Genomic DNA, 16,537 nt, shown 5'->3' on the forward strand with positions numbered 1-16,537 from the left:
TGGATGAAATGAGATCCATGTTTTTTCCAAAATATGAGACAATAAGATGAACAAGAACAGGTTTGTAATTAAACAATATAAGTTTGTCTTGTATGTTTTTTATGTTATTGATAATAGTGGACAACTTTGTTTGTGAAATTAGCTTAATAGTGGTGGCATTGGTAGCGGTATTGGCATTGATGTTGGTGGCGATAGTGCTAAAAATGGCAAGGTACGTATGTCATTATATTGCTCCAAACTCTAAACCTTGTCAATAGAATAAATGTAACACCTGTAAAGCCTTTGTATAAAGCCAGAACATGATAAAGTTAGAACATCTACTAGAGTATGACCTTGAAAGTAAGTAATTCTCCAATATGCCAGAACATGATCGAAAGTTCACTTTTTCATGCACCACACTGCTTCTTAATAATTCAGATCCATTGAATTACAATTCTTAGGCTGGTGTTCCTCATGAATATGGCATGCTTCTTCTTTGAGGATAATATATATATGTTATGCCTCTAATTATATGAGTTAAGAATATGCTATGCCTCTAATTTATTTAAGGATCAATTGGTTTCACATTGACATATCTATCAGTTGTTCATACTATATATATTTTTTGCACCACTTAATTCAGCTTCATCATATGTTTCCTAAAGCAATTCATTTACTTTAAAATGGACTTCAAACTAATGATAGAAAATTATATGTCAAGAAGCTCTTCATCAGTTTCTTTCTTTATCATAACCTCTGATTGATGTTATTTTTGCTGCTAATCATAACATCAAATTTGCAATGAGAAAAGTGTCTTCGTGAATTTTTGTTTTGATAAAAATGATCTGTAGTCTTCAATCGTTATTGATTCTTATTTAAGATTTTTCATCTTTATGCTTAAGCATAGAAATCCCTAGCAGAATTACATCATAATGTGATTTAGCAGAATTCATCTTTATTCTTATTTAAGATATTACTGCATCATAATGCGATTTAGCAGGTTGCTTGGGGGAAACCAGTCTGAAACAAAAGAAGCAAAATTGCAGCTGAATTACATCACTGTCATAGTCAGAATTAGCAGCCCTCGTGTTCAGGTGGCCGACTGACTTTCGGGGGAAGTGGAGATTCTGATGAGCATTATCCCCTACCTTAGCAGTTGACTTAGCCTTGCTGGAGATTCAGATGAGGATGATGATGATGAACAAGATGGCGAAGACAAGGAAGAGGACGATGGGGCTGAAGGTGATCCTTCTGAGGATGAAAATGCTGAGGGAATGTGTAATAATAACAAGAAGAATATTTGTGTTAGTTACTTTTGGTTATTTGTAAATATTGAGGTGATTAAATATATCGGTGCTTTTCTATTTGTGATTTGTTTGGTGAATTTATAATATTATGATAATTTTGTACTCTTGCTCGATCATAATTAACAAACAACATAAAAAATAAATGTTATTACAACAGTTTTAAATACAATGACATCGGTTTGGAAGCGTTGTCGTTAAGGGATATTACATCGGTGGAAAACCGTTGTTAAAATTGATGTTAAACATATATTACATCGGATTTACACCGTTGCAGAACCGATGTCGTTGAGTGATATTACAACGGTACTACATCGGTTACAAACCGATGTTGTTAATATATACTACATCGGTTACTAACCGATGTCTAAAATGTCGGACCTTTTACAACGCCTTCATAGACATCGGTCGATTTTCTCATAGACATCGGTGGAAAACCGATGTCTATGACTGTTTTTCTTGTAGTGAGCATTGTGAAATTCGATGTCCTTCTTGCCTGCAACGGTAACACCGACTTTGACCTCCAGCCTCTGAATCCCTTGATCTTCTCTTCTGATGAGTATTAGCCGAACTTGAGGATCCCTGAGATGATGTATTCATATTCTTTGATTTCTTCTTAAATTGAGGGGAACCCTCTATGGTGTTTCCCTTCATCTTGGTCCTTGCTCTGAGAGTTTCGTCTATCACGTTGCGTTCTTTTCCTTGATGCTCTGATTGGGATTTATTGCGGTGTTGTTCCTTTTCCTTATTTAATCTTCATTGTGTTGCTTCAATGGAAATTAAATGACTCTGTCTAGAGTCTCTTGGAAGCTCGTGGGAATCAATCAGGGCATCCTAACCTAGATGTAAGGTGCAAGTATCTAAATGAAATGTTTTCGACGGTCTGTATTAGTTGCTACTAGTGATGAACAAAATTCTACCAACTTATCAAATTTTGTACAATAGTCTATAACATTTTGATCTCTTTACCGAATACTTAAAAAGTTTTGACGTCTCGCATCTTTAAATGTTAAGAATCTTTAATTTTTTAATTGATGGGTTTACGTACATATTGATTTAATAACATGGACAATAATTTCTAATTAAAGAACATGATTCACGTAGAGTTAGATATGATGGATTTTGGTTATCAAATATAAAAATATATATATATATATATATATATATATATATATATATAATTTATTAATTTAAATTTATTATTAATGATGGACTGATAATAAATTTAGACTCATCAATTAAAAAAAGAATGATCCCCGTATCTTTTGATAGACCTCCCCGTCTCTTTCAGCGATGGAGGAGAATACCCGGCAACCGTTATCTTAGGATTTCACAGACGACGTTAATGATGACACTTCCAAGTTCTGTTTATTTTAGTGTCGTCGTGCTTTTATATAATTTATTTGTCGTAAAACTCAATAAAATTAGATCTACAGACGAATTTATATATATATTTTTTATATTCGTATGGATGCATGTCTTAGATTTTTGTTTCCTTGGAACACAGCACAAGTAAACCTAGCTAGCTCCTTTTCCTTTCATGCATGCAAGCAGCTCAAATGAAGCAACCTGCAGGCAGCAGCTCTCATTTACTCCTTGTAGCTAGCTAGGTATTAACTAATTTTCCATCTGCCAACTTCCCATCTCTGATCAAGCCCTATATCAAACCCCATGCACTCACTTACTTCTCCCCCCAACTGATCATGTCTTACTCCATCTTCATGGCTGCCTGCACCTTGATCAGCAACCATTTCCTGCTCTCTTTGCTGCTCTTCTTCTCGACTCGTTTGGTATCTGAAGCACAAGCAGCTGGCAGTAGTGGCAGGCAGAAGGAGCTAGTGCCTGCCATGTTTGTATTTGGAGACTCCCTCATCGACAGTGGCAACAACAATCATCTTGCCTCCTTTGCCAAGGCTAATTACTATCCTTATGGCATCGACTTTGCTGGGGGGCCATCAGGAAGGTTCTCCAATGGCTACACCATTGTGGACGAAATAGGTGCCTGAAATTAAAGATAATAATATTGCATGATCATGTGCTCCATTGTTTGGATCTAATTAAGTACCTATCTCAAAATTGCTGCAGCTGATCTTCTTGGACTACCTCTCGTCCCACCTAACTCTCAAACTTCTGGTGATGCTGCTCGGCATGGGGTCAACTATGCTTCAGCTGCAGCAGGGATTTTGGAGATCACTGGCCGGAACTTTGTGAGTCAACCACTCACCTTCATCCCTGCAATTTTCCCATATATCTATCGATCATTTTCTAACTTACTGAAATGCAGGTTGGTAGAATACCATTCGACCAACAGATCAAAAACTTCGAGTCCACCCTCGATCAGATCACTGACAGCTTGGGAGGAGCAGATGCTGCTTACGACGCCATGGCTCGCTGCATCTTCTTTGTGGGAATGGGGAGCAATGACTACTTGAACAACTACCTGATGCCCGATTACAGCACTAGGAATCAGTACGACGGGGAACAGTTTGCCGATCTGCTTGCTCGCCAGTATACTCGTCAGCTTACGGTAACTAATTAAGTCGAAACAAGTGCAAATTAATGCGTAGATCAGATAAACAAACAAAGGTTTGTTTTGTTTGTGATCTTTTCAGAGCATATACAACCTTGGAGCTCGGAAGTTTGTGATCAATGGAGTCGGGTCAATAGGATGCATCCCTAGCATACTCGCCGAGAGCCCTTCGAGTCGTTGCTCGCCCGACGTCGACAAGCTTGTGATGCTCTTCAACAGCAAGGTGAAGGCGATGGTAGACACCCTCAACGTCGATCTGCCTCATGCAAAGTTCATATATGTCGATATCTACCACATGATCTTGGATATCCTCACCGACCCCAAACAGTATGGTAAGTGGCTTCTCGTTGTAGATCAAGCACAAGAGGTTTGAGTCTCGATCAGTATATATCCACTAGTTCTAAGGGAAAACTTGCGATATGTATCATGCATGTCAGGGTTTAGTGTGATCGATCGCGGTTGCTGTGGCATCGGACGCAACAGTGGGCAGATTACATGCCTACCCTTCCAAACTCCATGCGCAAACAGAGATCAGTATGTGTTCTGGGACGCCTTCCACCCAACAGCAGCAGTGAACATCATACTAGCGAAGAAGGCCTTCAGAGGCGGCGCCGACGTCGTATTCCCCATGAACATACATCAACTTGCTAACCTAGAACTCGATCCAAATTAGATTTTCTCGGTTTAAACTAGATTGTTGTTTCATGTATGCTGTAATAGCTAGCAGTAGACAATAGTTTTGAGCCTGTTCCATTAATTGGATGCTTTTCAGTAGGGGTGTAATCGAACCGAGTCGAACTGAACAGTAAGAGGCTCGAGTTTGAGCTTGGTTTGTTTTCCTTAAACTCGAGTTTGACTCGAGGTTTAATTCTTATATTCAAGCTCGGCTCATGATGAAATTAAATAGTTTGTAAACGGCTCGAGCTCGGTTCAAAAATGATTCATTTTAAAGTTAAACGAGTTTAGTTCGAACTCGGTTCGAAAATAATTCGTTTAAAAGTTAAACGAGTTTAGCTTGAACTTGGCTCGTTAATATTTTTCTGTTTTTCTTAAAGAAATAAACTCATTGCTAATCCACAACCAGTAACTCATATTGTCATTTTTTTTTAATAATTCAGGTATCCATTTAATAACTCATGGAAAAAAATGATTTTGTTCCATGGGTTATATATTTGAAGTTCTTTGTTGCAGTAACTCTTGCTTTTTCAATGACATACATGTTCCTGCGCACCTACTGCCAAACGAAAGCAAAATGTAAGGATTTTGAATACCATTTAATGGTATTCTATGTTTAATTTATTTGCAATTTGTTATCTATTTTATGTGTTTTTATCACTGTATAAGTATTCCCTATCTCGACATTTTGATTAGGAAAAATGTTTTGAGTCTAATGATAAAAAGTGGGCTTGCATGATGAACTACTCTGTTTTAACATTTATTAGGGAATCTTGTGCTTCGTAGGGATGGGAGTAGATGGTACATCGGCATAGTTGAAATCTAGTACCATATTGAAAAGAAATATTTTAAATATATCATTTTAATAAATTATCAAAATTTGATACGATTCGATATTAAAATTTAAAATATTGAGTCATATCATAATTGTCCCCATGGGGTGACCCAATTGGCTAGAGGGTGGCAGACTTGCTACAATGGAGCAAGAGATCAATTCTCAACGGATGCATGCCCTTGGAAAATTTTTTTTCCCCATCCTCTAGTCACTTGGCGGTCGGCTATAAACTGATCCCGTAATTTACTTCCCTTCACATAACTTGAGGATGAACTATGAGGGACGCTTAGGATAAGCATAATCACCTTTTGCTATAATTGAGTCATATTATAGTTTTGATATTTAACTGAAACGATATTAATTCAATATTATGCTAATGCTATGATGTATGGTGTCATAGATTAGAGGTTGGAGAAAAAAAAAACAAAGGAATGACTTGAGATTATGGAGACTTGAATTAGTTATTTAATTTTTGTTTTGATCTTTAAAGCTTTCTATGCTCTTGAATAGATACAATCCTCAAACGTTTTGCTACAATTGAGTCATATCATAGTTTCGATATTTAACTGAAACGATATTGATTCTAATGATATGATGTATGGTGTCAATGATAGATTAGAAGTTGAAAAAGAAAAAATAATAAAGCAAAGGAATGACTTGAAATTATGGAGACTTGAATGAGGTATTTGTTTTTTGTTTTGATTTTTAAAGCTTTCTATGCTCGTGAATAGATACAATCCTCCAATATCGCATATGTAATAGATTTGTAGGATAAATCCACAGCACAAGTTATGCACACTTGAAAGTCAACTTCAAAAATATTCATATTAATAACAATTTTAAGGAGGAATCCACTACCCCAGCAGTCCCACATGGTGGGTCTCACGATTGTCTGTGTAGGAAGATATTTTTTTTTGACTTCGTCGAAATTCGATCCTTGTCTATTATAACAATATTTACTTCGCAGTAGCTAACTCAACCATGCCCCAAAAATTATATTTTATAATTTGTACATCATATTGCTATTGCTATGTATGGAAGATAATTTAAACCAAATTTAGGGTGGGAGGAATCTTCATCCTAACTACCCTTCTATCAAGGAACTAGTAGTTCCTTTACCGATCGATGTGATTAGTTTTCGAATATTTTGCTAGAATTAGTTTCATTTTTAGTGCAGTTTGGATTTGGAGTGGGCATCAAAATCTAAACTATGTAGAACATATTAAAAGTTTTATAGAAAAGCTCTTCATCTACAATCACGTAGAACATTCATCCTCCCCAAGATTATGGTGCAATGACAAAGTGTTTCCTAAGTTAATCAGGCATGCATCATTCAGAGCGTGAAGTAGTATACTGTTAGTGCTTCTCGATTTATCCTAATAATCATAAATAAAGACAAAATAATAACAAATAAAATTTTCCTTTAAAAACATACCATACAGCATAACAAAGATCATGTTCTATTATCACTCACTGAGATAAATAACAGAAATTGGAAAACTTCTAAAAGTCTCTCCTCTTCAAATGAATTGCAATTCGACCTGAAATAAACCTAATTTCATGGAAAGGATTACAAAGCAACTGAAATAACACTATATAATTCTACTGCAATTATGATTCGAAGACATCAGCAGTTAGTGATAAGGACCTTCAAAAAGTCAAAACGCGCCTGAAACAACATGCTTTTATGGCTCAAATGCAAAACATGAAGGAAAATCACATTAATAGTTTCAAAAAATAGAGTCAGAAAATAGGAAAAGATACACTGGTTGAACCAAAATCATCTCAAAATGGGCTCAGAAATAAAAGGAAATAAAGACTGAAATCTAAATTCAAATCCACTGAAATAGTTGATCCAAACATCATCAGAAATGGATTGATTGAACTAAAAGGAAAAGGTAAAATTCCAATAAACAAAATACCTTTTTGGTTGAAATGAACTTGAGCAGACCTGACAGCAACCAATGAAATAAGATAGCTAATGGCACAATTATGCCTACGAAACCATTGCAAAACTTCCAAGATATAGCATCCAAAATTTGAAAAATATTGTACAAACTGCTTACAGATGCAACCACATAAATGCAATATGGAAGGCACATTTGAAGTCCTTCTTAACATCTAGGGATTTCTCTAAGTGGAAGCATGGGCCTTGCTGGAGTTGGAGAAGAACCGGAAGGAGAACCAATATGCAGAGGGAAGGACAAACTGATCTCATCTAAGACATCTGAGCCAGGAGGGTCATCCTTGATCATTGTTCTGAAGGAAATTGAGCCAGGCTTTGTAGAGACATCAGAGCTCCTCCTAGTGTCTCGACTGTAGCTCTGATTGGCCACAAATGATGTGCTGTCGTTGTAATAGTCATCAAATGGCAAGTCAACCATTCCTCTCTCCAGATTTCTTCCCAGAGCCATAGAATCTGCCACTGGCAAGTAGACCAGTGTAGTGATGCCAATCGCTGTGCAAAACAACATGATCAAAAAGGCCAAGAATACAATCAGCTCATATGCCAGGTGGCCTGGTTGAGGTAGGACAGAGAAACCTAGGAGAAGCAGCCTCACTGGAAGAGAAAAAATAACAGAGGATACAAGCCAATAGAGCCTCCGGAGAAGCTGTTTGTTGACCACTGATAAGTACACCCGCATCCCAATGCACACAATATAGATGATCAAGACTGCATGAAAAATCCCTAAAAGAATAGTGCTGAAAAGAGGATAAATGCATACACATTGATCTCCAATCAAGATATTAGCTTTTGTGAAGTATTTATCCTTCCGTCCACTACTCTTATTAATGCGGAAAAGCTTGGGTCCAGCAAAAGCCAGGGCAAGTTGCATGATAAAATATGGAAGGCAGTATATGAAGATATAACCAATGGTTTTCTTGTTCCATCCCTGGGACAGAGTGCCTGAATCCCTCTTCTGCAATGAGGCGCGTAGAAGGAAAATCATTGTAAGAAAGACAGAAGGTTCTGAAAACCCGAGATTGAAGAGGATGTAAAGCTTGCACAAACTCCTCTGCCATGTCAAGCTGAAGATCAACCTTTTCAAGAAACTTAGCCTAGCAATTTCACTTAAGCTCCAACAAACTGCAAGTATAACAAGAAAAATGCGGGTGGCCCAGGGCCCATTAAAGAAAACAAGCTGGAGAAAACCCCTCTGCCGAATCTGTGCACGCAAGCGGGCAACTTGGTAGATGCATATTATAGCAAAAATATGGAACAATATCACAAGAGAAATGGTCAATGCGCCGAACGCATTAGCAGTGGATCTGGTCAGGGGCATCACACAGAACACAAATTCCACACATGCTCTCTCCAAGCATCAATACTTGAGGGCCAAAGAAACCCACAAACAGATGCTTTCACAAAGGTCCAGCACAAAAAATGCTGTCTTCAATATGACCAAAACTGGTCTAAGGCCTATTATATAAAAACTTGAGTCCTAGAAACTTCAGGAAGTAAATACATCTCGAACAACATGAGAATTCCCATAGCTCATTAAAATGCTAGCCAATAAGTGTGATTTGAACAGACAGCTAAGAGGAGGTTAATCAATAAATTCATGTCATCCATCCAGGGTCATGGCACCTGGGAAAGTTTAAGCCTTTAGGTAAGCATATTATCAAGTTACCATAATTAAGAATATCAATGTACAAAAAATTCAAGCATGAGCGTTTCCAGAAAAATGTCAGTACATAAAACATAAATATAACTGAGAAAAGAAAGAATGTAAGGAGCACAATAAAATATTTGCAATTAGATTTAGTTGAACATCCAGGAAACTAAGAGGAGCTAAATCATTCAATCAATGACAAACATATCCATGGTCATGGCACCTAGGAAAGTTGTCATGTCACTTAGGAAACTTCAAGTTCTTTAGGTAAGTAGAATGTTATACGAGTAAATATCATTAAGAATAAAAAGCAAATTTTAGTTTAAGGTTTTAAATATAAGTTTCAGGAGCATTTAAGGAGAACGTTAAATAAGTAAATATCACTAACAATACAAATAAAAACATTATAGTTTAAGCTGTTATATTTGAGTTTCAGGAGCATTTTATATCACTGTCCACTTCATATATTTAAAGGGAAAAAATTATAAGACTGTCGTACTGTTCTCTATATTTACAGAATAAAGTGTTATGTTGCTAGAAAATAATGTGTAAAAAAATAATTTAACAAAGATACAAATACTCAGATGAATTTGTGATATTACTAAAAAGACAAATTAAACAGAAAAGAAATATTATTCAGGAGCTCCAACAGATGATAAAAGGGCAGCCCGGTGCACGAAGCTCCCGCCATGCGGGGTCCGGGGAAAGGATCCATTGTACGCAGCCTTACCTTGCCTTTGGCAAGAGGCTGTTTCTAGGATTTGAACCCGTGACCTCTAGGTCACATGGCAGCAACCTTACCGTTGTACCAAGGCGCCAACAGATGATAAAATGTGAGAAAATATATTGACTTGAATTTTACTATATAATCATGGAGCTCAATGCAGGAATAAGGTCCAGGTAGGAACCACCAAATAGTTGGTAAAATAAAAATATATAGCCTGATGATCAACGAAAAAACAAGAGAATCATCTCATTCATAATGATCAAGAGATTCAAACACTATGGAATTGCTAAATGGTATGCTGCTTTCACTGTTTGATGGCACAAGGTTGTGGATCTACAGAAATTTTGGAAAATACCTTATGGAGATACTTTTACTAGCAAAGTGTCAAGTAATTATTAATAAACAAAAAAAAAACTAACATTATTCTCTAGCAAGCCCATACAGAGCTGTGTAGAGCTGGCCAATAGCAAAGCGACAATATTATTTTTCTCAATCCTTGTCATATGTTGAATTCAAATTGGTTATCATCAACTATGTATTTTCACTGATTAGATTGTTTTTTGATACTCCAAGTTTCCAAGCATTGCCTGACTAATCCTAGAGGTAGATGACCTTCTTTCCCGGTTCACCTACGGAGTAAATCCGGAGCGCAACTAATGCACACTCAGAGGATGACCTTCAAGATATTCGTCCCATTTGGGATTCAAACTCTGGTCATCTTATTTGTTCATTGAGTGTTTTACCACTGCACCACACTTATGGGTGTAAAAAAAAATTCTTATCATCATTAACTTTGTGATTTCACTTTGTTATATCATTATACTTTTATCATATGATATAAATTGCATCTTTTTTCCTTCTTTTATAATAGATTCAATTTGTTTAATATATTGGGTTTAATTTTATTTCTTAATGGATTAGATTTACTTTTCATTTGTCAGCTTACCTTCAAAGTTTTCTTTTTTATTTTTAGAATCATATAAAATAAGATGCATATCAAATCATATTGAACTAAATCAAATCATTAGATTCTTTTCACCTCTAATTCTTATGTAAGAATTGTATCATTTTAGATGTGAATCATATGTATTGTACGATAAGAACCATGAATCGTATATTTTTAACAACTATGCTATTGAGTTTGTGATTGATAGCCCATCTAATCAATATACAATATTATGGTATGAGTAGTCATAGGTTTTTATAAAGAAAATGCTCCAATTTGAGTTCAATCACACCCATATCCAATTGTGTATTTGGTCAAGGATAAAACTAAAAATAGAAAAGAGTGGAAGTTTCTCTTCTATCTCAAACAAAGTGTGCTCAATGTAGGGAAATCAAATCTAATTCCGAGAGATTTAAATCGCATAGTTCCTAAAGACTGAAGACAACAAAAATAATCACAATAGTTAGACCAACAAGATAGGAGATCCTAATGGTGGTGCAAGAGATAGCATAAATTATATCTTTTACAAAAAGGAACATGCTCAATGAAACCACTGCTAAACACAAGTCATGGTTAGCAAAGGAATAAAATAATTTAGATAACTCCCTTGCACTTGTCTATTATGAATCCAATTTGGGTAATGTTATACCTAACACATGGTGTTTTGCTGGTGGTGCAACTACTAATTTTGCTATGACCTTACATAAATTTATAATGTATTCCAAGTGCAATGAAAACTAAGCTAGATAAAGTTCTAGTTTTAACCATACAGGATGATCAGATCGAGCTGTCATCTCATGATGTAATGAATGATTATGCAACGCCTAAATCCTATAACGCTCTATAGGAGATTGTTTGCCATTTTGTATCTAATATAAAGGGTAGGTCCTCTTCCCTCTCAATTTGTTCGTCTGTTCGACCCATACAAGGCCGTTAAAGGACTGAGAAGGAAGATGAAGACCAAGTCATTGAGAGAACTCAAGATGAGATAGACACAAATCATGGGAAAATGTTATGGTTGCGATTATATAATTTTATTTTTGGTACAAATCTGGCATGGTGATTTTAGATAAAGAAATATTCTCTTATAGGCAGAAATACATGCTACAACTCATAGTCGACTTTAAAGTGAACCTCATCAGACATTACGTGGAAGGGAAAAACTCTTCGGTTCATATAAATTGAAATATCCCCCTACACCATATCACAAACTTGTAAAATGAAAGGAAAACGTCTAATGCAAATTGAAGACGTCTAAACCCGACTACTTTAACAGCAGAGACCACTTCAACTCGAAAATTAAGAACAAAAAGGAAGGAGATCCAAAGCAAAGAATTCCCTTCCACATGAGCTTCAAACTAAGCAGGCAACAAAGAACAGCACTTAAAAAGCGCACAACATAATTAAATGCCAGGCAAAAAGTTGAAGGAACAGTACTGTGAAGAGAAAACGTCGAACCTAGATAGAAATCAAAAATAATTCGAGCGGCAGGGAAGAACACCAAACCTCGAGCACCGCTAGGACCAAGGACGGAACAAGGTCCAGTGCCCCGCGGCTCCAGAGGGAGCCTCCTGCTGCGGAGAAGCCCGATCTAGCGCGCACTGGAGGAGAAACCGGGCGGCGGAAGACGAGTGAAAAACCCTAACGGGCGGCGACGGCAGAGGCGGGAGCGTGAGAGACAGCGAGGAGGATGAGCACGAGCAACACAGCATGACAGCAAAGCCAGAAGTGAGAGCGGCTGATCGAGGGAAGCGGAGGGCGTCAGCCAGGGAGGTGGGTTGTGCTGGTTTGGTTGATGACAGTCTGTCACCAGCTGTCAGGTCACTCGGGACCACAGTCGGTGGCTCGGACTTATCGGAGCCGAGGTGGCAAACCCTGACGCAACCCAACTGTTACGTTGCCCGTGGCACGACACGCAAGCAGGACGAAAGGGTAGTGTGAAGGGCAAAAATAAAAAAGACCTCTAATTATCGGAATTGTTAAAAGCACACCCTTTTATTAAAAGTCAAAACCGTGCTTTAATTTCAGAAATATCATTTTTATTTCAACTGTTAAAATAAATTAATTTAAATTTGATAAAAATTATTATACATATAGTATTTTTATATTTAAAAATACTTTAATAATTGGATCAAAATTATTTAAATCCTTTATCAGCTTAAAATTGAGTAAGTAACCTTGTTTTTCTCCTTTTTAAAAGTCATTAATGTTTTTGGTTAAAACTTCAATAAAATATGGAATCCATCCCCTAATAGTCTATACGATCGGTCTCATGATCATCTATGAGTAATATGACCATTTTGAATAATATGACCATTGTGAATATTAAAATTTCAAATAAAAAAATAGTCATATAGTAAATATTAGCTAAATTTATTATACAACCATTTTGAGTAATATGATCATTTTCAAAGTATATATGAAGTAAAATAAGTATATTTATATATTTATATTTAAAATTTAGAAGAAAATGATTATATAAAAGTTTTGAATAAATTTATTATAATCATTTTTTACTAAAAATTTATTTAAAAAAAATTCCAGTGTCAATTTAATCCATTAAAAAAAATAAATTTTAGTTACGAATTTTACAACGAATTTTAAAAATAAAGTTATCATAAAATTTTTTGCGATGAATAAATTCTCATTGCTATTAAATTGTTGTCAATTTCTGCAATGAAAATTTGTAATTTCGTTGTAATATTTGACTACGAAAATGAATTTTGTCATCAAGTTCGTCATCAATCGACGACGAACTGATATTCATCGCAGATTGGCGGTGAACTAGTGTTCACTACTAATTGGAGATCAACTCAAGTTCATCGCAGAATGGCAACCACTACAAAAAATAATTTTTTAGGTACGAAAATTAACGACAAAATATTTTCGTCGTAAATTTGTAACAAAGTTTACGACAGATAATATTTTCGTTGCTATTTAGCGACAACTTTTGTGACGCCATTTCTTTGTTGCTAATTCTACAACATATCAAATTCGTCATAAATTTCGTTATGAAAACATCTTTTTATAACAAAATTGCAACGAAAAAATATTTCGTCGTCAATTGACGACGAAATAATTATTCGTTGTAATTTTACGATGAATTTTTTTCGTCATGAAATTGAGATGAAATATTTTTTGGTCGCCAAAATTTGAATCTATATTTCATCGTCAAATTGACAACGAATTTTAAGTTTCATCACCAATTTGACGACGAATCCGATTTTCGTTGTCAAATTTGGCAACGAATCTTTTTTTCATTGTTAATTTGGTGATAAAATTTAAAATTCATCATAAAGTTAGCGATGAATTTAGTAATGAAAATCATTCATCGTCAAAATTGATGACAAAATAATTATTCATCATAATTTTGAGATGAATTTTTTTTATCGTGAAACTATGATGAAATATTTTTTTGATCATCAAAATTTGATTACGAATTTGTATTTCACGGCTATGATGAATTTTAAAATTGTCATCAAATTTAACTATGAATCTATTTTGATCCCAAAATTTAACGATGAAAATCTTAAAATTCAAATTGGCGACGAAAACCATTCGTAGCCAAAATTTGACATAAACCCTAAATCTAAACTGCCGACTTTTCCTTCTCGCGTTTTCTCTTCCCACATAGCGTTTTCTCCCTCCGCCGTCGTAAATCGCCGCCGTCACCGCGTTTTTGCCGGATCCCTCCAAAGAACGAAGCTTCCGTCGCATCTAGAGCTAGGTATGCTTCCCCTTCCTCCTTCCTCCCTTCAGTTGGCCGGCCGGATCATATTTCTCGGCGCCGGGCCGTTGCCCGCAACCCGTCGGCCGTTGGCCAGGGGCGGGTCTCGGCCGCTGGCCACGCCGCTGCCTGCCGTTTACAATCCACTGTTCCAGTATATTTAGGCTAGGCCGAATGTTCATTGAATGACTCCACTGGTTGTTACTCGTAGATTCATATATGTTTACGGTGTCATAGCCATGCATAGTTTGATCGTTCATGCTATCATGTTTCTCCCCAAAGCTAATATTACAATCTAATTAGCTTCTTGTTTGATGGTGATGGTGGGTACAAGTACAAGACTCTGCCTCCTTGTGGTACCTTAGAAATATTAGCAAAAGAATTTTGCTCTTTAATTGGTTCCTCATCACTACCATCATTCGATATATCCATGTATCAAATAGGACATTTAACCAAAGGTCCAAACAAAAAATGGCAATTCTCCTCAAAAACACTGACCAAAGAGCTAACAAAGAATAGCATTCTCCTTAAAATTCTTTTTTCTCAAAACGTACTGCTTGTGAGGTCTAGCTTCTTGACATTTTTGCTGGGGATAAGCATGTCATAGAATTGCAATGTGCATTAGTTTATCTCATATTGAAGAATTACTACAAACAACTATGCAATAATCCATCAACATTGATAATATTGATGTGAAATATAACCATTTCATTGCCTCAAGAGTAGATGATTTACTTTTTGTTTTGGTTGATGGAGCATGAAAGTAAGAATATAATTTACGACACTTTCTTCTTCTTCTTTTTCCTGTGAAAACTTCTCTTATAAGAGAACAGGAGTATGGTATTGAAATTCTATTCTGACCAGAATTATACACCAAAAAAATGCAACATTATTTATATGCCAATGACCTATATCTGCAAACTAACTCACGTGCATTCTTTGAGAATCAGAAAGTAGAAATTTCTACGGGCATGAATAAATGACAGAAATCGATTTTTCTCATCTTATAATAGAGCAATAGTGCTTATTTCACTTTAAAAAAAAATGAGGATCTATTTAGGCATGTAGTATGAGAAAAAGAAGAATAGGTTTAAATCGTATTAAGACAATCTTGACGAAGAACCTTGAGAAATGAAGCAACATCACCAGGCCACACTTATCAGTACAAAATTAGTGATGTTAAGCCTTGCTGGCTTTGAAGTGATCAATATAATCAATTGTGAAGGTACATTTTGATTTAAATCTGATCTTAAAAAATTAAGCAAAGTCAAACAAAAAAATTGAACGCCCACAATCAATAGCACGTTTATGCATGGTAATTTGCAGCCAGTAGATCCTGCAATACCAACAGCAAAGACCAAAGACCAAAGATCCACCATGCGAATCGAAAAAAAGCGTAACTAGCCGATTAAGTTATCGCCATTATAGAACGCAAATTCACGGCCTAAAATAAGCAATATCCAGTATCCAGAACGAATGACAACTCAAATCCAAACATCACGAAGAAACCATATACTATAACTAAGAACTAGTAAAAATGATAAACCTAGCACCAAAAATAATAAATCTTACCAGATAAAGTTCTAGGGGATTGCTGGAGTGGCCGAGTGGAGGGTGAATGAGATTCGGCGCGGAGAGCACTGAGAACAACCAGCGACGGAGCAACTGAGCAAGGAAGAAAGAGTAGAAGACCACTCACCAGCGACGACGAACGGCTGAGCGAGGCGGATGAGAGGGAAGGGAACGAAGAAGCGGAGAGGATGGGAGGAAGAGAACAATCAGCGACAATGAGCAGTAGCGACGAAGCGAGGCCGACGGAGCGATGCCGATGGGGAGGGAAAGGAAGTAAGGAACGCTGCGGCGAAAATGGGATAGGGATGCGATTCGGGAAGAGAAACAGAAAAAGTAGCAGTTTCCTTACGCCGTTGCCATTAGATCTGTGTTTTTTTTAACAGCCGTTGGATTACATTTAGGGTATTATTATTGATAAATTTTCTTTAACAGTTAACACTTAGTAGCAGTTTAAAATTTTTATTAATTTTTTTAGGGCCCGCGGGCCAACCCGAGCCCGCCACGGGTTGGCCCGCCTAAACCCGCGGCCCGCTTGGGTTGATCCGCTTAAGCCCGCCAGATGATGGGTTTAAATTTATAACCCGACCCGCTTAAATTTGTTGGTGGGCTGGGGGCCAACCCAACGCAC

At 36.5% G+C, this 16,537-nt stretch overlaps 2 protein-coding genes across 2 annotated transcripts; one reads left to right on the forward strand and one right to left on the reverse strand.

The window, feature by feature from the left end:
• The first annotated feature begins 46 nt into the window (after positions 1-46).
• On the forward strand, positions 47-4,486 carry LOC141827260 (GDSL esterase/lipase At1g71691-like). The gene is made up of 8 exons (XM_074714488.1): positions 47-60; positions 143-211; positions 980-1,073; positions 2,939-3,281; positions 3,369-3,490; positions 3,568-3,810; positions 3,896-4,145; positions 4,251-4,486. Exons 1-8 carry the CDS (start codon positions 47-49, stop codon positions 4,484-4,486), a joined length of 1,371 nt encoding a protein of 456 aa, XP_074570589.1.
• A 2,853-nt stretch (positions 4,487-7,339) lies between these two features.
• On the reverse strand, positions 7,340-12,333 carry LOC141827692 (uncharacterized). The gene is made up of 2 exons (XM_074715005.1): positions 12,117-12,333; positions 7,340-8,912 (listed from the first exon to the last, which is right to left on the reverse strand). Exon 2 carries the CDS (start codon positions 8,605-8,607, stop codon positions 7,438-7,440), a length of 1,170 nt encoding a protein of 389 aa, XP_074571106.1. The 5' UTR covers positions 8,608-8,912; positions 12,117-12,333; the 3' UTR covers positions 7,340-7,437.
• Positions 12,334-16,537: the final 4,204 nt, after the last annotated feature.

The sequence above is a fragment of the Curcuma longa genome, chromosome 4 (assembly GCF_044706935.1).
Source record: "Curcuma longa cultivar G26 ecotype Majalengka, Jawa Barat chromosome 4, ITB_CL_G26_1.1, whole genome shotgun sequence".
Classification (NCBI taxonomy): Eukaryota; Viridiplantae; Streptophyta; class Magnoliopsida; order Zingiberales; family Zingiberaceae; genus Curcuma; species Curcuma longa.

Bases quoted from the DNA above. Each gene is read 5' to 3' on its own strand.
- LOC141827692 (XM_074715005.1), bottom strand. From the start codon at position 8,607: ATGCCCCTGACCAGATCCACTGCTAATGCGTTCGGCGCATTGACCATT.
- LOC141827260 (XM_074714488.1), top strand. The intron at 3,811-3,895 runs GTAACTAATTAA...TGATCTTTTCAG, and splicing joins AGTATACTCGTCAGCTTACG to AGCATATACAACCTTGGAGC. The intron at 4,146-4,250 runs GTAAGTGGCTTC...CATGCATGTCAG, and splicing joins CACCGACCCCAAACAGTATG to GGTTTAGTGTGATCGATCGC.